At 40.3% G+C, this 22299-nt stretch overlaps 4 protein-coding genes across 5 annotated transcripts; 2 read left to right on the top strand and 2 right to left on the bottom strand.

Moving 5' to 3' along the window:
* The first annotated feature begins 174 nt into the window (after positions 1 to 174).
* On the top strand, positions 175 to 3303 carry lrrc14b (leucine rich repeat containing 14B). The gene is made up of 3 exons (XM_050033911.1): positions 175 to 466; positions 676 to 1304; positions 1802 to 3303. The coding sequence occupies exons 1-3, from the start codon at positions 191 to 193 to the stop codon at positions 2478 to 2480; spliced, it is 1584 nt and encodes a 527-aa protein (XP_049889868.1). The 5' UTR covers positions 175 to 190; the 3' UTR covers positions 2481 to 3303.
* Positions 3304 to 3451: 148 nt separating this feature from the next.
* On the bottom strand, positions 3452 to 5683 carry LOC126383448 (cytochrome b-c1 complex subunit 7). Its single transcript, XM_050033936.1, has 4 exons — positions 5620 to 5683; positions 4303 to 4371; positions 3962 to 4128; positions 3452 to 3655 (listed from the first exon to the last, which is right to left on the bottom strand). Exons 1-4 carry the CDS (start codon positions 5681 to 5683, stop codon positions 3578 to 3580), a joined length of 378 nt encoding a protein of 125 aa, XP_049889893.1. The 3' UTR covers positions 3452 to 3577.
* mterf3 (mitochondrial transcription termination factor 3) lies at positions 3969 to 10440 on the bottom strand. 2 transcript variants are annotated; one of them, XM_050033918.1, is made up of 10 exons: positions 10324 to 10440; positions 9263 to 9630; positions 8988 to 9140; positions 8327 to 8516; positions 8045 to 8192; positions 7852 to 7923; positions 7599 to 7760; positions 5620 to 7464; positions 4303 to 4371; positions 3969 to 4128 (listed from the first exon to the last, which is right to left on the bottom strand). In XM_050033918.1, the coding sequence occupies exons 2-8, from the start codon at positions 9621 to 9623 to the stop codon at positions 7270 to 7272; spliced, it is 1281 nt and encodes a 426-aa protein (XP_049889875.1). In that variant the 5' UTR covers positions 9624 to 9630; positions 10324 to 10440; the 3' UTR covers positions 3969 to 4128; positions 4303 to 4371; positions 5620 to 7269. The 2 variants fall into 2 exon arrangements, with proteins under 2 accessions (XP_049889875.1, XP_049889876.1); XM_050033919.1 differs by having other exon boundaries at positions 10342 to 10436.
* Positions 10441 to 10659: 219 nt separating this feature from the next.
* Positions 10660 to 20661, top strand: ptdss1b (phosphatidylserine synthase 1b). The gene is made up of 13 exons (XM_050033915.1): positions 10660 to 10924; positions 11089 to 11180; positions 12608 to 12652; positions 12861 to 12985; positions 13542 to 13700; positions 14206 to 14357; positions 14504 to 14645; positions 14834 to 14946; positions 16186 to 16251; positions 17300 to 17399; positions 18699 to 18758; positions 19160 to 19238; positions 19327 to 20661. Exons 1-13 carry the CDS (start codon positions 10755 to 10757, stop codon positions 19422 to 19424), a joined length of 1401 nt encoding a protein of 466 aa, XP_049889872.1. The 5' UTR covers positions 10660 to 10754; the 3' UTR covers positions 19425 to 20661.
* The last annotated feature ends 1638 nt before the right edge of the window (positions 20662 to 22299 follow it).

Raw genomic sequence — 22299 nt, 5'->3', positions numbered from 1 at the left:
CTCGAGCCTCGCCACAGCAAGTGTAGTGCTAGACAAATGCACAACACTCAGACAGACAGCAACAGAGGAAATCAACAAAGCAGGAGCCAGGAGGAGGCCAGTGACAGTGACACGCAGAGCTGTTAGACTGCAGCTCTCATCAGAAACCCACAGACCTGTTGGTACCAAAAAAAGAAACAAAAACAGAAACATGAAGTCACTGCGATTCCTTGCTGCAGAGGGCTTCATCCACAGTGGTCCGGGTGCTTTGGAGAACCTCGGCTGTTTGTCTTTTAATCTCTTCCCACTTCTCTTCAAGGCCTGCTACCTCCATGAGCAGGCTGAGTTGCTGCACGCTCTGGTGCAGGCATGGCCTCTCCCTGTGCTTGACCTACAAAGACTCCTGGGAAACACAGTCGACTGTCAGACAGACTTAACCTCACGCACCTGCAGGCGTTGTCTGGAGGCGATTCTGACCGGCTTAAAGGTACTTAGAGTGTAATATGCCTCATCATGTTCATGTCATGCTTGTGTTTTAGTTGTATTTTTCTGTGCCATGTTTTTCTGTTCTTCTTGTGTTGACTTAAGCACATCTGATTTGTCTTGTTATTAGCGTACAAAGATCATAAAGTGTGACAGGCTGAACAGAGAATCACTTCAAAAGATTTTACAGTCTTTCCCTCTTGTTTTCGTAAGGATTATGTGCTGTCTCCTCCAAGAACCTACGCCAAGAGACTGCATATGGTGGACCTGACTGCCCTGAGGGACATCGAGCACCAGGCCTGCCCCTGCCAGTCCACCCTGGGTCGATGGGCAAGAACCCAGCTCCTGACCCAAATGTGCTACGACACCATGGTGGCCATGCAAGACAGCAACGTGTCCCCATCTGCCTTTGAAACATCTATTGACGTCCGTCTGAACGGCTTTGTCACAGGCCGCAACTACGAGCTGGTGGCTCAGGCCTTCCTCCTCCTCCGCTACTGTCCGCTGAAGCCTCGTTTTGTTGGTTTCCGGGCAGATTCCCTCGCTCTAAAGCAGCTGTTTTATGTTCTTCGCCTGGCAGAACCTGAGAGTATTTCAAAGCTGGAGGTAGTCCACAATGTTCACCTGGAGGCCCCGCACTTAGAGGTGCTGCTGTCCAAGGTGGAATTCCCCAAATTACAGTCTTTGACCCTGCCGACTGGGGCGTTGGATGTGAGGAGGTTGGGCTCTGAAAGTGATAATGTGCTGTCCGTCATCGGCAACCTGCTGGCACAAATGACCTGCCTGACTGAGCTCTATGTTGGTTTCTCCACATTAACTGGACACCTTCGCAGACTGCTTAGGTGAGTAAATGGACAGATGGAGGGATGAAGAAAAACAACAAGATGTTCTTGTTTGTATAGTTTGGACGGCTGTGATGGTTGTGTCACATGCACTTTGCAACATCAAGAGCTTTAATATAGCTCACAATAATCACCCTTAACCAGGGCCACAGCACATTCCAGCTTTGCGGCTCTTGCTCAGCAATGGGAGGTATTTTGTTGTTAAAATTGCTGACATGATGCCAGAGTGACGACAGACAGCTGCACCTGGCCACAGCTGCAGGTTAGCCAGGAACCTGCTGGAAGTACTTCACAGTTCAGATGGAAATAGAACAGAAGCCCAAATAACTAGAGCTGTCAATCAAAGTCTGACATGTAACTTTACCTACAAAAAAATTAAACTTCCTGAAGACACACAAACCATAATATTAATGATAAAATTGAGACCCAGTAATGTCTCGTAGCACTGACCTTTCAGCACCAATTAATTTTTTTTCACCTCTCTTTTCTCTTCCCAGTCCTCTCAACACTCCCCTGCAGTGCTTGGAGTTGGCCAATTGCGGCCTGAACCGTCTGGACATGACGTACCTGTCCAACAGCCTCCACTGTGAGTTCCTGGTCCGCCTGGACATCAGCGGACACGACATCTTCGGCGCTTTCTCCACCTGTTTCCAGAAGCTGCTCAGCCGCTGCTCAGCCACACTGGTCAGCCTGGCCCTCGAAGAGTGTAACATAGAGGACGAGCACATGGACGCCTTCACTGATGCTCTGGCTTGCTGTCAGGGGCTGGAGGAGCTCAAACTCCTGGGAAACCCTCTGACCTCTGCAGCCCTGCGGAGATTATTCTCCATGCTGTCTGCAGGCTTTCCTAAGTTAAAATACATCGAGGTTCCAGTTCCCCGCGAGTGCTACTCTGAGGATGTCACGTATCCTCTAGGTGACTCGGACCTACTGTTGTACAACAAGGAGCTGTTTCAGGGGGTCAGGGACCAGCTAATGGGGATCCTAGAGGGAGCTGGAAGAGGGAGTGTGGAGGTGTGCACCCCTCTCATGGGGGCCTATGACCCTGACATAAATGAGACCAGCAATGAGCTGGGAGTGTCCATGTTAAAATCTTTTAACTGTGTCATTGGGAACTTTATAGGTAGTATTACTGAGGTGGACAACAGGAGATCACAGGCTCAGAAAGATAATTAGTGGGTTTGCATGTGGAAAGATGGGAGTTAAAACAGACTGACATAAAAGGGCTATGAACTCAGATTGTTTACATGAATGTAGACTTTTGTGTAAAGCAGATCTGACTCTTCACACCTTACAGAAATGGTAATGCTTTGCTGACAGTTTCTTTCAAAGCCATGTTCCAAGGCCATGCTGGCTTTATATATTTTAATGTAGTGCTAGTACAGATAGCTAGCATACTGACATCACTGTTGTCTGCATGGCTGAAGTCCGACACTTTGAAAATACATCTAATATACTAGCTGCAGGACGTTTGTGTAAAATGAGTGCTTAAGAGTTTTTATATAGTTCTCTGTCTGTATTTTTTTTTTATTTATAACAATCACACATACTCAAGACCTTTTTGTTTTGGTTTGAGTTTCATTTATTTATTTACTTTTTACAAATTTAGTGTTTTCTATTCTTTGCCACTCTGCAGGACAAGGCTGTTAAGCAGAGTGAATGTAGCATGTCTTCAGATCTTCACTCTGTCCTCACCCTGTGAGATTTTTTTTAAAAGTTTATATCTTGAATAATAATCTAAACTTTTAAAAAATCATTAAATTGAGATATTGGCCTACTGTATTATTTTTTCCCCCCAAAGTTTTCTCACACTCCTTAAAATCAAGGCCTCACAACCCTCCATGGAGTTTCGGCGACCCCTTGTGGGCACTGGGACCTCCAGCTTGGGAGCCACTGATTTTCAATTTTTTTTTATCATACTAAATAAGTCTTTTGCGTAAATGGGATGTACAGGAAATTCATTCCTGATGGAGATATTGTATCAACAGTAACGTTCGTAACTGGATTTGTAAATGTAAATACCAGCACTCTTTTTAAACATGGGACAGATTCGAATTCATTAAGTATACCTGTAACCATTTCATTTTGTCATACCAATAAATCGGCTTTCTTACGATCATTACATTAAAAAATGACACTTCCACATCTTCAAAATTGTATATTTTTTAATGAGCACTGTTTTATACACGTAAGATTTCATTTTAAATATTACACCAGGGGACCACCATGCACCGACTGAAGACTGAGGATTAACATCACTGAACAGGAACCGTCTATTTCTTCATCCACTCCTCCCTTTCCTGCCTCTCACGAATCACCTCGTCGAGATATGGTGTCAGGTAACGGACATCCTACAGGATAAGGACAAAAAGAAAAGTATAAGGTTGACGCACAAAATCAGGATAAGCATTTAAACCTCTCAAGTCATTCTAGGATCTAACATTTTTGCAGACTTTAGACAGGTAAAGCACAACATCCTCCAAAACCTACAGTTTATTCTTTTTCTATTTAACAACACAACAACAACAGTTTCATACTGACTATTCAATATTTTGAATTTCAATATTTAAAATGCTACTGTACCAATCTATATATTAACTGGTGGGGAAACAATCTCCACCCTGAACAAATACCATACTTAAACTGGTTTAATGTACCTCTTCATATTTTGTCCACTGCTCTTTGGGGAGGATCTGCTGCTTCATGGAGAGATCCAGAGCCCTCTTGACCCTGAACATCCTGTCATTGTACTGATCCTCTGGAAGCCTCCTCAGCGCCTCTTTCACATCTGCATCCTCATAAATTGTGTCATCGCGCATCAAACCTGTCAAGAGAAAACACACAATGCTAAAGATGCTAACTTGAAATTCAATGATACAAGTCTATATTCAGTCTGGACTATGATGTTTCCCCCCTCCACTTACACCCTAATGGGCAGTGTTGACTCACTGTAAGGATTTATACTCTGAATATTTTGTATCAATATATTTCAGCTTACCAATCTTGTTGAAGCCGCACATGTTGTAATACCATTTGCGGATCCCAACCATGAGCCTGCCTGTTGCTACTGTGAACATGACAAGGACAACAAAGACAGGATCAGTCATGCAGCACAAACTTTACTTGAGAGAAGACCACAATAGTAGGTTAGCATCAGATGTGTGAGAGGAAGTCCAGCAGTGATACAGTATTATTACTACTAATGCACAAATGTAGGCATGTTGACAAATATGTTCTATACTTATTTTAGCGCCCCAGTTTGAACATCCCCTATGTCTACCATCTGTTGTGTCAGTAATCTCAATGTGAAAAATCGAAACAGGTTGGTAAAAACTGTGAGCTTGGAAATCACTGCTGTAAATTTAAATGATCTTTGCCTCCTGTTTAAAGTCAGAGCCACACAGGAAGCTAAGGTCATCTGATTGAACTCCCAGCTCCCTCTACATAGTGAGTTTAATTTGCTTTCATTAAGGCTGAGATTTTGCCGCCCTGGAGGTGACACTATCAGATTTATGGGATGTTTTATCACATCAGTGTTTGACTTTTTGAACATGAATCAGTGCCCCCTTTACTTTTTTTTCTTCGCTTCCTGTGGTGGTTTTCGTGTTAAGTGACAACGAAAGAGTGGCGCCTGTGTACGAATTTATGTATGCCTCTATTATACGGATTCCATTTTATTTATTGTAGTGCAACGTGTAGTGCTTAATATTCACTGCTGTTTTCAAGTCAATGTGATCTTCACTCTGTCAGGTGACTCAGTAACTTACCTAATATAATGCTAAATAATGAGCCTCACCTGTGACCTAAATGTTATTAACTTTGTCCAAGATATACTATCATACAAGGATATCAGACTTTAGATTACAAGTAGATAACCTGTCTTCTTGGGACCATTTAACGACAGAAGTAACACCACCACAGTGAATAAAATGCTAAGAAGCTAACAGTAGCTCATATCCGAGTACAAGTTACACCATAACAGTGACATAAAACAACAACTGAATGCGATATCTGCTGTCTGGTAAGATATATAGACACGTTTAATCACTAAAGGGACATTTTACTGTGATCGGCAGCAGTAGCCAGCGCCAAGCTAACGTTAGCTAACCAGCACCCTTAGCATCTGTTAGCACGGGGACACTAAAGGACACACACACAAGTCAAATGCGCTAACAGACATATTCACACCGGCAAAACGAACATAACGCAATATTATGTGTTACAGTACAGCATATAACACATCACACAAGTATAAAACGCTCTTTAGCGAGATAATTCACAAATAAAAATGTAAATAAAAGCGGTGTTCATTTACCTGGTGCCCTCGACGCCATTTTTACCACTAAGAACGGCCGCAGTGCGTTCTGGGTAAGATGCATTCAGGTCACTGGGCGATTGCGCAACTCACATCAAGTGTTTACAGTTTATGTGGAAAATTCGAGAATAACAGAAGTCTTTAAAACTAGGTAACGATTTTGCAAACTCTGATAGAGCAATGTAAATACTAGATAAAAACACACCATTCATTTGCTGTAAAAGAACTAGCTATCTTTATAACTCGATTCAGACTGAGTTCTTATGAAAGAAGGGCAGTCATGGTGTTAGGTCATCAAAAAGTGCATTGGTTGAGTACTTAAGTTAGAAGCAGCAATACGAGAGAGAAAGATCATTCCATCACAAGTAAAAGCTCTGCATTCAGAATGATACCAGCTATTTTAATAATTGCAGCAAATACAATACTGTCAAGTAGACCTACTGAAAATAAAAGTACCCATTTTGCTGTGAAATGACCCCTGTGAGTGTTGTGTGAAAGAGACAGTTCACCCAAAAATCAAATACATTTTCCCAACCCTTGGGGCTGAAAATTGAAGCCAACCCCGTAGTGCAATAAACTGCAATACTTTGACTGGCCACTTGAGGCTGGCTCCAGTAGCCAGTCAATCCAAGGCTCGCAGATTTTACTTAATACTACAGTAGATACCAGAAGCCAAGATGGCACCTATTCATTCCAGTGGAGTTGCTCACCTGGCACATATGCCACAAAAGTTTTCTAGCTTCTGGGATTACGTCTGCAGCATACAGCCCACTGCTGGCCCCGCCACTCAGCTCATTTTGTGTAGATGCCACAGATTTTTACATCACTTTTCTCGGCTCCAGGAAACTTTTACAAATATAAAACCACCTCGCTTCAAAAATTCAAGATGGAAAAAAATCATAATTGACCTTGTTTGCAGGTCAAGGTGTCCTGTCAACAGGTTTACAGATGTTTCTTTTACAACAGTGGCCTATGAAGAAACTGCTCCTTGTGCGTTGCAGCAAATTTTTCCCAGTGGCCACTTGCAGTATTGCAGCAAAAGCCTCCCCTGTTGCCATGAATAGCTGTATCCCAACTGGAGTGATCACAGGATGATCTTTAGTTAATATTATTTTTAATTGATTGGTATTCCTGACAAATTCATTTGTAAGCCCTATTTAAATACTTTTCAGCAACAACACAGGGCAGTGATGACGTACAGCATAACTACGCATCATACTGTTGAAGCTAATTTGTTGTTTTTCTATGTAATATTTAAATCTGCTGAAACAATCGCTGTCTGACATCTCAGTTTTTAAATGTAGTACAGCACAAGTATTAAGTAGCACTTAGTAGTACTTAGTTACATTTCACACAAGTGAGACCTGCCCCAATCCATTCTCATCAAAGGCAGTTTTTTAAAACATGGCCAATGATCATTAAATGCACAGCCCTGCAAATGTTTTACAAGCATTAGACATAACATAACTGAACACAACTTTTATCACATTTATGATCCCTTCACATAAGTAGTTTAGTAAATAAGATCAGTATTTCACATAACATTTACAGAGCAAACTTTCTGTCTGCATGTGTCTGACATTATTGTACTTATTCTGTGTGCATGACCACTTGTTTCTGAAGTCCTTTATAATGTCCCCTCATCAAAATTCAAAGTGTCTTTAGGAAGAGATGAAAATCTTCCAATGTGGCCAAAGCCAGCTCAGTGCAGAAAGTCTCGTCAGGCAAAGACACCAGACGGTCCAGGGCGATGTAGTTTGGCAGGGTTGGATCATACTGAGCCTTTCCAAGGTATTCAAGGAACTGGTGGCGCTCTCTGATACGCAAGTACCTGGAATTAAGCACCTGTTGGAGGATAAATCAGATTCTCAAGTTATAATTCCGAATATGGCAAAAATACAAAAGAAATTGGTTCTTCAATTTTTTTTAAATCAAAAGAATAAATAAATTCAGTTGACAACCAAAAGCTGCTAATTTACCTGTGGGAACTTGGCGATCAGGTTGTGCGGCACCTTCATGACATTGTGAAGGTAGTCAAATATTTGGGTTAGCTTCCTCTTGTTGGCAGTCAGCACTTTTGGGACGGCAATAACCATGTGTTGGATCTCATTTTCCTTAAAGCCAAGTTCTATCTCACACACCTGTGGAACACATTTACAAAAAAATATTTAAACACAGCCACTCAAGGTTACTCAAACAATGTTTTCCATTTATGTCTTTGTCATTCAGTACCTTCAGATTTTCTTTAACAGGCTCCAAACTGCCACACAGTAATCTGGGCAGACGAGCTACAATGTTCCGTGTCTGAAGAGAGAAACAAAATGATTAACAATTTTATTTTTCTACCCACAGAGACACAACTTATTATAAGATGCAAACATGGCTGAGCTTTTCAATGAGACTTCCTTCATCACAATTAACTTACATTAGAAGCACTGATGTTGAGCTGCTGCTGATAGAAGCCCAGTCTGTTGTCCAGCCTCTTCACGCTGAAGTTAAGAAGATACGGCGCTTTGGTCACCATAGATGCAACGGTCTCAGAACTGAACTTCTTTGACTTGAGATAATTCACCCTTTGCAAACAACAAAAAAAGACAACATTATTAAGACAGCCTTATGGCAGGTGCAAAGACGGAAAATGACCTGACGTGCCAGAAATTTGGCAAATAAACAGGCACGTAATGTTTCTGAGATCCCTTCATGTTACCTGGCCTGTAGGTTTTCCACACTCTGAGTGAGAATGAAGGGATTGTGTGTGATGATATAGCCCAGGCGAGAGTCCTCCACTCCTATCTCTTTGAGAAAGAGCAGCCTTGGAGCCACATCTGTGTTGAAGTTGAGCTTCAGTAGCATGGAGCCCACGTTGGGCCTTTGTTCGAGCTTCCACAGGTTTACACCTGCAGTGAGAGGAATAATCACAAACATGTAGTGTAGCAGACAGATTTGGGTTAAATTGCCCTTTTAAGTTCATTGCCTAGATCAGTGGTTGTCAAACTGTGGGGTGGGCCCTGCTGGGGGGGCTTGGATGACCAGGGGAAAAATATGGAGTTAAAGAAAGATGAATGAACATGATTTATGTAGGGAGAATAAAAGAACAAGAGTTTGCTGATGATATCATGCGACCTTTACTTCACTAAAATTCAATATGGATCATTTTTAATTAATTGCATTCTCAATTATTATTAATGATAGATAAAAAAAATTGTGGGGTCGGAGGCATGAACTTTTATCCCCTTATGATGGGGAGCATGACAGAAAGAGAACCAGCAGCCTGCATACAACAAATCTAAATATGCTTCCAAACTACAAATCAATATGGATTTATATTGTTCTCAGCAATATTTTTAAAGCTAGCATAGTTTAATTACCTAGCTGTACCAGTTTGCGGAGTGTCTCAGAGTGATCGACATAGTCTCTGAGAGAGGTGGAGGCAGGAGGTAGGGCAGAGGGAACAGATATACTGACAGCCTCTTCATCACTGATCTCCTCTAATGGTGAAAACTCAGCAGCAGCATCCAGATCTGGTTAAAGAAAAACATGAATAATGTAATCAACTCCCTTTCAAGATAAAAAATAATCTAAATCAAATTTTAATGTTGAGTTAAAAGGTTTTTATGGTCAGCCACAACAAACCAACACGTACCTGTAAATATCTGGCTTTCAGTCATGGGCACAACATCTGTGGCTGGCAACAGGGGGCTTTTGTACGCTATAACATCAGCTCTTGACGTTCCTTCAACATTCTTGTCTTCCTTTGCCTCAGCTCCCAGATGTTTGGCAGCTAAGTCACTGTAACAGAACATCTGTTGATTCCACCTATGTCCTGCCTGAGTTATTGTGTGATTCCCCTTGATAAATGAAGATCCATTTGGGATTCTTGTGGATGCACTTGTTAGTGTAATGCAATGGCGAACTTGAGTGGAGTACTGCCAGGTACTAGCCACTGTCTTGGGACAAAGAAGCTGTCTGCATTTTAGACACAGCTGTGTAGCGGACGATGCCATGGTGATTCTGCAAGAAAGAAGATCATGGTTTGATTTTCTAAGAGCTTTTTACCATCAAAACAAGAGGTTGTGTGTCATCATGGACAACTTGGACCTCCTCCATTGAGAAAATTTCATTAAAGCCGACAAAATAGTTTCAAAATTTGCACCTTCATTAGAATCAGAATATGATTCAACATTTTTTGGCCATGCATGATGACAACTTTAACATTTACAGTGACTGATTTATACAGGTAAGAGGTGGACAACAAGCTCTCTATATACAAGTCAGATTGTTAATAAATACTTCTCATACAAATGCAAAACAAAACAAACAAAAAAAAACTTAAGTGCTTTAACACATGCATATATCTGCACTATGCTTTCATTCAATATGTATATTTGGTTTTTAACTCCATGTGAATGCTTTTGTAGTGTCTGCTCAGCTGTTCATGAGTATAATGGCGTGTAGAAAGAAACAAATGTTATCTATATCTACAGAGAGCCAATTAAAATGATTTACATCTCCATTTGTCATTAATTAATGCAGGTAGGATATGAATACAGTTTGTGACTGGGTTGTTATCCTACAAGAGGCTAACTCATGTGAATCGTTAGCTTAAAATGCTAGCAAGCTACCAAAACAACAAGCCTCTTTAACCTAACGGGGAAAATCGCCAAACCCAACACATATTATTTTAGACTGTTATCTTTTACTCACGATAATTGTGGTCCTCACCTCTGTCAGAACCCAAGGTGTTGCACAATGTCAACTGTTTTCACGTGTAGACCAACGGAAGGACTTCACGGAAGTGTCACACAGTGGGATGTACCACAGCGACAGATTTGTAGGGGCCGCTGAATGCATTTAATATCATTATGACGGCAGAACACCTGTAAAACACCTAATTTAACTAAATGAGGGACTGCTGTATCAAAATTGTTATATAATTATATTGACGATATACACTATTTGTCTTGTTGAATACCACAACGCGTATTTTCAAGTACAAACACCCCCATTAAGTCAATGGTTCAGTCCGTCTTCAGAGTTCCTGCTTAAGTGGCTCTCTTCGCATCGTCTTCTTGTCTCTGCTTTTACAACTTGTTGTTGTAGCCGTCAAAACAAAGAAAGCAGCCCACAGCAGCGACATGGCAGCCACCCCAACACATCGAAAGGACGATGCCAACTATAAGTTACATTTCCGCATGATAAACGAGCAACAAGTGGACGATATCTGCCTTGAATTCTTCTATAAGCCACACACCATCACACTCCTGACAGTCACTGTGCTCAGTCTCATGTACTTTGCGTTTACCAGGTACAGTGTGAACATTTACTTCTTTGTCAAGTGCTGTTTATTATTAGTATTGAAGAATATAAGTACAAACAATCTAGTTTCCTGTAACTGGATGTATGTCATATTCACAGTGCTGAATGAAGATAAGCTTTCCTTTGTTAACATGTGATACTGTGATGTTTCAGGGATGATGAGCACTCTGACAGCAACCTACGAGTTGGACTACTGGTGGTTATCTCCTTCTTCCTGGTCATCAGTGTCCTGGCCTTGCCTAATGGTAATCTATTCATCCAAGGGTGTAACTTTGATCTGAGAAGTGGGGGGGCTGCATTAAAATGAGCGGTCTGGGGGTCTTCCCCCAAAAACATTTGTGATTTGAATCCCATTTACTGTTTTCCTGCATTCATTTGGAGACTATGGTAACCAAAACTAAATCAGAGAAATAATTAAGTTTGGCACTATGCTAAATTCTGCCAGAATAGTACTAAATATGACAAATATGCTACTCCTCTGTTGCATTTTTCTGGAGTATCCCAAACCAAAATCCACAGCTCATTTCACATTTACAGGCATAATCTAGCGTATCAAGCATGACTTTATGGTTGTGTGTGTGTGTGTGTGTGTGTGTGTGTGTGTGTGTGTGTGTGTGTGTGTGTGAGGGGTGTAATTAAGTCCCAGCCACTGCTATTTCTTGTCTTGCCCTCTGCACATCTGAAACAATTAGTAAACTAACATAAATTGGCAACTATTTTGATAATTAGTTAGTAGTTTCAGTCACTTTTCAGGCAGAAATACCAAATATTCACTGCTTCCAGCCTCTCAAATATCAGATAATAACAAGACATACCAGTCTAAATATTTCTTGATTCATTATGAAAGTGTATTGTAAAAAAAACTAAACTTAAATGTCCCATATGTAGGATTTAGGGACATTTATTGGCCGAACTGGTATATGGTATTCATAACCATATTTTTATTAGTTTACAATTACATGAAAATAAGAGTTGTTTTTTCGTTGCCGTAGAATGAGCTGTTTATTTCTACATACAGAGCTCTCCCAAGGAGTCCCCCATGTTGCTCTACAGTACCCAGAACAGACAGATTAAACACTGGCTCTACATAGGGCCATTCACGTTTTCGCGTCAGCCTCCATAGTTCTCCGACATGCTTGGCAGACAGGAGAAGTTGCAGTTCTGCAACCTCACCATGAGATGCCACAAAATCCTCCACACTGGACCTTTAAAGTTCAATTACAGAGCTTTCAACCACGTCTTACAGCTTGCAGAGTTGTCACAGAGATAGTTAAGTTGTCAAGCATGGAACTTGACGTGATAATGGTGGTTGTTTCCTGGGATAGTGAAGGCATTACCCACTCTACTCCGCCTCTCATTGGCTCACCCTGATATTTTTACCCTAACCCTAACAAATCTCACTCTTCTTGTTAAAACCTGACTAACTCAACCAACAAAGAAAACAAGTACAAGCCAATCAGAGGGAAAGTAGGGCGGGTCATGCCTTCACTATCCTAGAAAACAAAAATTGGTGTTGTATAAAGGGAGCTACATATCTCCATGACAACTGAGCAAATGCCATCTTGAGGAAGACCATGAGATGTGTTGGTGACTCTGAAAAAAAACCTTAATGGGCCTTGAGCTAAGACTTGTTTGTCTCTACTAATGGTGTCAACAAACCTTTCTTTATCAGGACCTTTCACCAGGCCACACCCTGCAATATGGCGGATGGTGTTTGGTGAGTGCTCACATCCACATCTGTCTCACATGCTGTGCATCATTCACATTAATGTATTGTATGGTTAACGCCCTCTGAGGCAAACTGTGATTTGTGATCGTAGGCTTTATAAATAAAATTGAACTGAAATTAATTTAACTTTCTTTTTCTGCTTGGATCAATCTTTCAGTTTTATTAATCCTCACTTGCTTTCTCTTGTCCTGGGTAGGCCTCAGTGTTCTGTACTTCCTGTTCCTTGTCTTCATCATCTTCCTCAACTGGGACCAAGTAAAGATGCTGATGTACTGGCTGGACCCAAATCTGCGCTATGCCACACGGGAAGCTGATATCATGGTGAGGATGTTTTAAAACCCTGTCATCTGAAAAATTAGATCAAGTACACACACCACAACTAATACTATGTGTCCTATTTAAACAATCTACGGTGTAGCACAGGGCCTGAAGTGCCTGGGGTAAGTGCATTTAAGGCATGTCCAACCATTTTTTCTAGTTAAAAGGTGCAGAATCTGGGCGCAAAATAAGGTGCAAGGTGCAAAGATGATGTATTTAGTCCCTTAGGTGTAGATCTCTGTTAATGGGGAGTTTGCTGAGGAGCTGCTATGTTCACATTTTAGAGAACATAATTAATATTTTCCTCATTAATGATGTATTATTTCAACCAACCGCAACCCATCTGCAGATTCCTGTGTGTAATAAGCAAAGTGTACACAGGTTCTGAACCTGCCCATGTAGGTGCATCTTACTTCTTGCTTCGGGTGTAAGGTAGGGTCCAAGATGTTAGAAGATGTCGGAAAAGATGGAAGGATGGAGACATGGAGAAGTCTTCTCTTTAATCATTCTCTGTTATTTCCAGATGAATTTTCTGACTTGGTCACCTTTCCCTTCACAGGAATATGCTGTGAACTGTACAGTGATAACATGGGACCGGATCGTGAGCCACTTTGACATCTTTGCATTCGGGCACTTTGCAGGCTGGGCCATGAAGGCTGTGCTCATCCGCAGCTACGGCCTCTGTTGGACCATCAGCATCACCTGGGAGCTGACTGAGGTAACATGCATGTGTTCAAGATGCAGTCAGGCTTAATGTGCCTGTGTTAAAATCTGTTGCCTGAATCGCAGCAGTCCAAGGATCTAAACAGAAATTAAGTGTCCAAGGCCATGCAAAAAAAGTCATTACTTGTAATCTGTAGTGATCCAGTCTATACAGGCCGCTGCACTGCTTCAGCTCGGTGTGTGCAGGCAGCAAGAATCGTTTGTTTGGAAGAAACCCATTACAAAGCAGTAGTATAAGAAGGGGTTTCTGCACATAACAAGTGCTGTCGCCTTGACTGCAGCCAATTGTTGACTGAAGGGATTAGATTACAGGATTTAACCTAATACCAGATTTACTCATCACAGAATCAGCTGCGTCACAGATCCTGACACTCACAAGGTGCCAGAATCATTCAAGTAACATACTAAGGAAATGCAGTCAACTGATTAAAAAAGCTTTTTATCTCTTTGACCACATTAGTACATTTTATTTTCCCGCTTAATCTCTCCTTTTTCCTCAGCTATTCTTCATGCACCTGCTGCCAAACTTTGCAGAGTGCTGGTGGGATCAGGTAATACTGGACATACTGTTGTGTAACGGAGGAGGCATCTGGTTGGGTATGACTGCCTGCCGGTTTTTGGAGATGAGGACCTATCGCTGGGCCAGCATCAAGTCAGTGAAGCTTTGTCTTTTTTTCTTTTATTTCCTCTGTCTTTTAAAACCCCCAAAAGCCTGAATAATCTAAAATAATATGGTATAATGCAAGATTACATGTGTATGTATCTCAGTATCCTCAAAAGTGCACCTACTCTGTTCAGGGAAATCCACACCACCACAGGGAAGATAAAGAGGGCCGTGCTCCAGTTCACCCCAGCCAGCTGGATGTATGTGCGCTGGTTTGACCCAAAGTCCTCCTTCCAGAGAGTAGCAGGCATCTATCTCTTTATGATCCTATGGCAGGTACTGTATTCTTTGACTTCAGATTTACTGTTGCTGTTGACTATCATTATTTGAATAATCAGTGAATGAGTTATTCTAGAAAAGCTCCTCCTTCACTGTGTCATCCTGCCACTCACACTTTGGAGTAAATGTACAAAATATCCATAATAAGTCCTTTAATCTTGTCTAACATCCTGTTATCTTCACAGCTGACAGAGTTGAACACATTCTTCCTCAAGCACATTTTCGTCTTCCAGGCTTCTCACCCTCTCAGCTGGTGTCGCATCCTCCTCATTGGAGTCATCACTGCGCCCACTGTGCGGTATGTTCAACCTATATATACAACATCTTTTTCCTCTTACCTGTAGTGCTGTGTATTAGTCTAGATTGTTTTGGTGTGAGTTGCAGAGTGTTGGAGATATCAGCTGTAGAGATGTCTCCCTTGTCTCCAATATAATGGAACTAGATAGCACTCGGCTTGTGGTGCTTAAAGCGCCAAAAAACACACATTTGAAAACTCAACAGCAATGTCTCTTTCCAGAAATCATGACCTGGTTACTCAAGATAATCCACAGACCTTGTTGTGAGCAGTTTCTTATAGGAACTATTTCCTCTCTACCAAACTACACCCGCCGACCGTGTCACCGCGCAGAGGGAAGCATGCATCTTCTGCTAGTTCACCTAGCACCACTGGGCGTGTCCAAATCTAATTTTTGCTAGTGAAACGGCACATAATCTGAGTGCAAAATAAAGTGCAAGGGGCAGAGGGGTTGTATTTGGCCCTGTGTTTTTTGGGCACAACATGAATTCAACCAATCAGAGTGTCCCATTTCCTTTCAAAGCCAGGTGTGCCTGCACATAATGCATTTGTATTTATATGGCGGAAACTGGAGAAGTAAGCTGTTTCCTGCTGAGAGTAATGCAGTAAGAGCACTCATGTCACCTCACCAAATATTGTGGGACGTTTAAATGGCAAAACTAAAAACAGTAGTTCTAAACCTAACAGAGGAAACAGAAGTAAACTTTTCACTTTTGAAATAATCAATTTAGTTACGCTGCGTCTTGTGTATAAAAATACACATTATTCCTCTTACCTCACTCTTCCAGGCATCACTGAGCTAGCTGATGTTACAGCTCAGTAGAAGAGGACGGCATTAATCTCTACACAGTCATGAGCACATGCCTCTCGTCCATTAGTGGATGCTTGCGGTGATACAGTTGGGGGGTGTAGTTCGGTAGAAAAAAAAGTTCCTACATGAAACTGCTCACAATAAGGTCTGTGGATTATCTCAAGTAAACAAGTAAAGACTTTTGGAGGCATTGAGATTTTCAAATTATTTTTTGGTGCTTTGAGTGCCACAAGCCAAGTGCCATATAGGCAGACTTCCCTACAGCTGATATCTCCAACACTCGGCAACTTACACCAAAACAGTCTAGATGATAAATAGCACTAAGAGTAAATTGTATATATATTTTGGATTTTTGGGGTGGACTGTCCCTTTAAATGCATCCTTTATCCTTGGCAATTACAAATTTCCTCTTTTTTTCCAACCTCTTTCAGACAATATTATGCATACCTGACAGACACCCAGTGTAAACGAGTTGGCACACAGTGCTGGGTGTTTGGGTGAGTATCTTTTGTCTTAACAGTTCATGTATTTTACTGGTCTAGAAAAGAAGCTGCATCAGTGCTACTTTTTAAAAACTGTTCCCCTAGTAGGAATTCTTTTAAGGACGGTCATAACGTTTTAAGTTTTACTCATTTCTTCTTTCATTGCACGTGCCATTTTGGTTTTAGCCTTAATAAAAAAAGCCCGGTAAGCAAACTGACACTGAACTTTGTCCAGGGTCTGGTGTGGCTTTCTTTAATCTTGTCTGCTGTATTACAATGGCGGGGCTGTGCGCAGGCTGGTTGGCTATCCCTGTTTTTAATCGAACAAATCAGAACAGCAACTGAAGGTCATGTAGTACTGGTCTATTCCAGTTAATGGTTAATGGTTGAAATGTATTGGCAGGGGATATATCTGATGTTGTAGAGTTAAAAATAACAACCAATCAAAGCTCTTGCACATTTACAACTTAACAAACAGTAAATAGATACTCACTACAGGTGGCACCAGACAAACTGATAGGAAACTGAAACTACTATTTTGTTGGCCACACGCCCACAATCTTGTTAGCCTGCAAGTGATCCAGGTCCTACGAGCCATTTTAGCCTGATAACAGACGATTGGACAAGGTTTAACAGGTTTTAAAGTCACCTTATAACAGTGCAGTTTGTGGTCACTTTAAATTCATAACGTAATAGTTATTGACCTCATCTCAGACACAAAGCTGCTAATGCCCTCAGTCTGCTCTAGTTTCTATAGCAACGAGACAGGCTCTCTCCGTCTGCATGAATTACTTAACATTGAGACTGCTTTCCTGTCCGAGGTTTACCCCTGCAGAGTAACCTTTACAACTGAGTTCCCACAGCAGCTTCATGAGCGAATATTGCTGGGGAACAATTAATACAGAACACATGCATGTTGGACTCATATGCCACAAGTGTTACACATCGATATAGACGCCCCGCTGCAATGAAATGAATTTGCCAAGAGAGGGGGCCATTGTTGAATATAAAAACATCCATAGTAACCATACCATTAATCCAATGCTCTTATGTTTTCCTCCAGGGCCATCGCTTTCCTCGAGGCTCTTGTGTGTGTGAAATTCGGTCATGACTTGTTTTCCAAGACACAGATTCTCTATGTAATGCTGTGGCTGCTGTGTCTGGTAAGAACAAAACATGTGTATATGTGTGTGTGCACTCATGGAGGATATGTTTCACTTAAGTCAGTCAAAAACAGGTGCATCACTATTACGCAACTATAAATGTGATTACTCTGCAATGCCCTGATGTACCTTCTCAAAAACGGTCACTAGGCACCTGTTAATGTAAACTACATGGACAAGTATTGAAAAGGAGTGGATATCCTACCTTACTTCTGCTAGTTGTTTCTGGTAACAGTTGTTTCATAGCAGTCACACCGAAGTGTGTCAGAGACCTGTAGCGTTTTGAAAGCTGTCCATGCAGATATGAGTGCTTTACTCTGCTGCCCAAAGCTTTTCTAATGATGTTGCTTTTGAGTTTATCCCAACAGCACTGGCTGTACATCACTGAGTGTGGCTCTTTTTAACAGCCCTAAAACTCTACAGGGTTAACTATGTTCACTCTTGCCAGCCTGTTCACATGCAAAGCAGTGTTGGCACAATGGGCCTCATTCACTAATGAATGCGTAGTATTTTTCTTATTTGGCGCACAAAATAAGCGTACATGCAAAAATGACACGTGCACCGGTCAATTTGGTTAGAATCGTTTCTTATAGTATCAGTCTCTGCTCTCTCATGAAGGCACTGGCTACAATAACTTCCAGTAAGACTAGATATGCCATCTGAACACCTGCTTGGGGGTAAATCAGTCTTTTATACACTCTATACATGCATTTTAATCAATTATAGACCAAGTAAATAAGAACAATGAAACCAAAACTATTACATTTCAATATGGGCATTCTCATTCTCACTTGCACACTATGTCTTTATAACTGAATATTTTAGTATGGATAAAGGGGTGTCAGTTTCACTGGCATTAGTAAATTAACATTTTTAAATATTCTTTCCTATGAAAGCCTTTTTTAATAAATGCAGTTTTACTATGCTGTGCATTTAGTTGAATGGTGTGTGTATACATTTTTTAAGACTGCTAGGCCCTGATCATTGGTGCATATATGTGGCCTGAGGCCGTTCTAAATTTGTTTGCAGGGTACCAACAAATTCAGATAAGAAAATTCTGATGAATCACGTATTTGTGCGTAAAATATTCATATGCACAGTTTAAGCACAGATTTGTGCGTGTGCTGTGTTTGTGAATGAGGCCCAATGTTGCTTTAGCGTGGATGTTGTGTATATATATTACAATACATATGTAACTTTGGGTTCCTGTTTTCTGCTTATTTAATATACTTTCTCTCATGTCCGTGGAAAAGAACAGTGTTTGACCAAACTTTTTTGTATCCTCTTGCACATTTTTAGGCACTCATCACACTCTTATGTTTATATGGAATGATTTGGTATGATCAAAATAAAATGAAGGTAAGATGTTGATTTGGTTCGGTTATATTTTGAGTTTTCATTTACAATGTGTTTTAAGAGTAACTTAAAACCAGCTGAAAATCTTGCTTTGGTGACTTATTGTTCTTAAAGTTAAAGTGAGGTGTCATCGAGGGAAAAGCACAGGTGTTACTAATAACATTAACTCTGGTCTAATGAAGTATCCCAATAAGGTGTGACTGACAAAGAGTCAGCAAGCACAATACCAGGAACATGAAACTGATGCAGTTAAATGGAATTCCTTCATTTTATTAGTTACACGTGTGCTTTTCGGACTGTGACATGTCAAAATAAACAGTCAGTGATCTCCTGCTTGCTGTGCAGTTACTCTACACAGCTGCTCATCTTTTTATTTATCACACTGAGCTTCCTTGTGTTTCCAGAGCAATCCTCTGCACAGTGAGGAGTGCGATGACAGCAGTGTTGTCGACTCGTTTGGTTTTGTCCCAGATGGCGATGCAGGTCAGTCTCACAACAGGCAGATTGGTGACAACTGTTGCGTAAACTCCATTTGAAATGTTTAACGTTGTTACGTCTCTTGCTTCCATAGCTCAGAGGGATTCATTGAGAAGTTTACAACCTACAAAACGAAGGAGAGCTCATGGGAGGAACAGATTTGTTAATGGCCATGGAGGAAAGAAACAGTAACAGCAACACTGGATATTCACATTCTCTGTGAAAGGGTGAAGGAAAAAGACGAAACACACCAATGAGCTGAAAGCCTTCTAGACTGGGGTGCTGATTCTCCAGTACTATTTAATACGACAAGGACGAAATTGGTCCTGTATTTAATGTGAGATATTTTTAAACAGACCCGAATAACCAAGGAATATTCCCTGGATTTTGAAAAAAGAAGATGGCCTTATCATCACAAGCATGCTCTCCTCATCTTCGTCTTATACCCAACATTTTCTACCTTAAATTATTACTGATTGGACGCTTTGCACTGTGGGACACTTTGAGTATGTCCAGTCAGGTGTGTGCTAAACTGTTATGCTTCACTTAGCTTTTTTGCACTTAACCTATTTTTGACCGTTGTGTTTTGGATATCACTGTGTGCTTAATTTAATACGTTCACTGGAAAACTAAAGATCACTGTTATTTTTGTTTATGCATTTTCTAAGTTATTAGAATTGGTGATGTATATTTGTTAACTTTGCCAAAAGTTACCACATTTTGCAGTTATCTATAATCCAGTAAAGTGCTGGTATGTACAGCACTGTGTGTGAAAGATGTTTCTGTATACTTCAAACAAGAACAACCAAGTGTTATTGGACCAACTGTAGCCTTTACACATTACCCTGTTTGTTTTTTTTAGCACTTTGTGTGTGTGTGTGTGTGTGTGTGTGTGTGTGTGTGTGTGTGTGTGTGTGTGTGTGTGTGTGTGTGAGATGAGAGAAAGGTGATCAGTGTTTGATACTTGGAGAAGACTGTGACGTTCAATGCAACAGCACTGTGGTGACATTCAATAGCAGAGGATAATCACTTGTGTGAAATGATCCTTTTCACACACATATCTTTTTTAGTGATCTCTATTAATAAAATGTGACCCTTATATAACACACTAAGTGACCGCTTTGTATACGCTGTTCTTAATATTATTAAACCATGAATTATATTTCATATTTAGTGTTAGAGTGTGTCGTGTCTGCTAATTGAATTTGTATTGATGTATTTTGAAATGAACCTTTTTGTTTTAGCACCAGCTTGCCTCAGTGGTTCTGGTCCTCTGACCCTAAAAAGCGTTAAGTGATAGACTTTACTGTATTTAATATAAAATGTTGTAAAATGTGTTACTTGGAACTTCCAATGGACTACTTGTGTTACTGATTTATAATTTTATACGGGTGAGTTTACTTGTTTTTTAAGTACAAAATTAAATGATTTTCACATCATCAGCATCACGTCATTAATTTGTTTTTCAATGTGTCCACTCTTGTACAGTATATATTTTAGTCTTCTCCTTGTTTTTGGGATGCTTGTGCTTTCTGTTTCACATCTACAACATGAAAGAAAATAGTTAAGTATTTGTGGTATGTAGTATGTATTTTTTGTTAATACAAAAAAATATATAATACAGACATTACACACAAAACTTGTGTGGTATTAGTAATTTGATCTCTTTTAATATGTATAACAGACCTCAGAGTGACATGATGTGGGCGTACTTTACAGTATATACAAACCACACTGCATCACAGGAGTACCACAGGAATTATAGTGTACAGTGATGATGGTTAAGTGTTGAGATAAAATTGTTTTAACTATCATAATAACCACCTGGACTAACAATATTGTCATTATACCAACTGTTTTTAGATTCATTCAGTGCATAGAGACAAAATGTGCTGCTGTAACTGATAATCATTTTAATTATTTATTATTTTTGGTCTATAAAACATAAGAAAAAACTGAAAAATGCTTATCACAAAGGCCACATCCTGTTTTTTTCCTCACCAGCAGTCTAAAACCAAGTGTGTTTAACATAATTAAAAATGATGTAACAAAAAATAAACATGAACTAGCCTACTCATGTCCTGACAAAACCTGGACCAGCACATCTGGCAGTTTGTTTGACCATTTAATCACCAACGATTGATCAGTTGTCAAAGTTAAATTTTATCTAGATTGACTAATTGCTGGGTCTTCAGCAGGGGGTTGCAACCTCCAATATGTCAGAGTTACTGCAACAGGGCTGTCATTGTTTGGTAATTTAAGTTGTTTTATTTTTTCATTTTCAAAACTTAGAATATATACTAACATGAATTCAATACAATATTGACAAGGAAAAATAAGCCCAGTGTGTTATGTAAAATGTAATTACATAACACTAATGATAAGGGCCAACTGTTAACCATGAATCCCCTTGCAGTCGTGTTAGCTGACATTAAATCACTGTGCAGCACCCTATCCAATTAGCCAGTTAGCTGCATTATAATTTCAAGTGTATGGACATTCTTGTGAGCCCAAATCAAGGCTGGGTTATGAGCATAGGCAATGATATGCAAAGGGCCCCGCCACCTCTCCTACATGGGAGCAAGACACACAGATTTGTGGTGGTTTTGCATCCCTTTGTAGTTGTTATGCATCTTTTTTGGTTTTATGTATCTTTCGGTCGTTGTATGTCGCTTTGTAATAATTTTGTGTCTCCTTGTAGGTGTTTTGTGTCTCTTTGTCAATGTTCTGCCCATTTTTATGCTTATTTTGTTTCTCTTTTCAGTTCATTTGCATTTATTTGTAGTCCTTTTGTGTCCCTTTGTAGTCTTTTAAATCTCATCTTAGTTATGTGTTAATTTGGATTTAGTAATCCATCCATGGTTACAATGGACCTTTGTGTAAATTTTCTAACAAGAGACATGACGTATAAACATATTAATCTATCAATAATTATTATTTTAATGGCTTAGTATTGTGCGCACCATGAAAGGTTATGTTTAGGCCACCCTAGCAATATAATAATCTTCACACACATGACACAAAATAACCCCATGTTACAGCCATGTGGTACAAAGTCCTGTCAAAC

Source organism: Epinephelus moara, chromosome 22 (assembly GCF_006386435.1).
Source record: "Epinephelus moara isolate mb chromosome 22, YSFRI_EMoa_1.0, whole genome shotgun sequence".
In the NCBI taxonomy this organism is placed as follows: domain Eukaryota; kingdom Metazoa; phylum Chordata; class Actinopteri; order Perciformes; family Serranidae; genus Epinephelus; species Epinephelus moara.
This window is presented reverse-complemented; position numbering and strand designations above follow the sequence as displayed.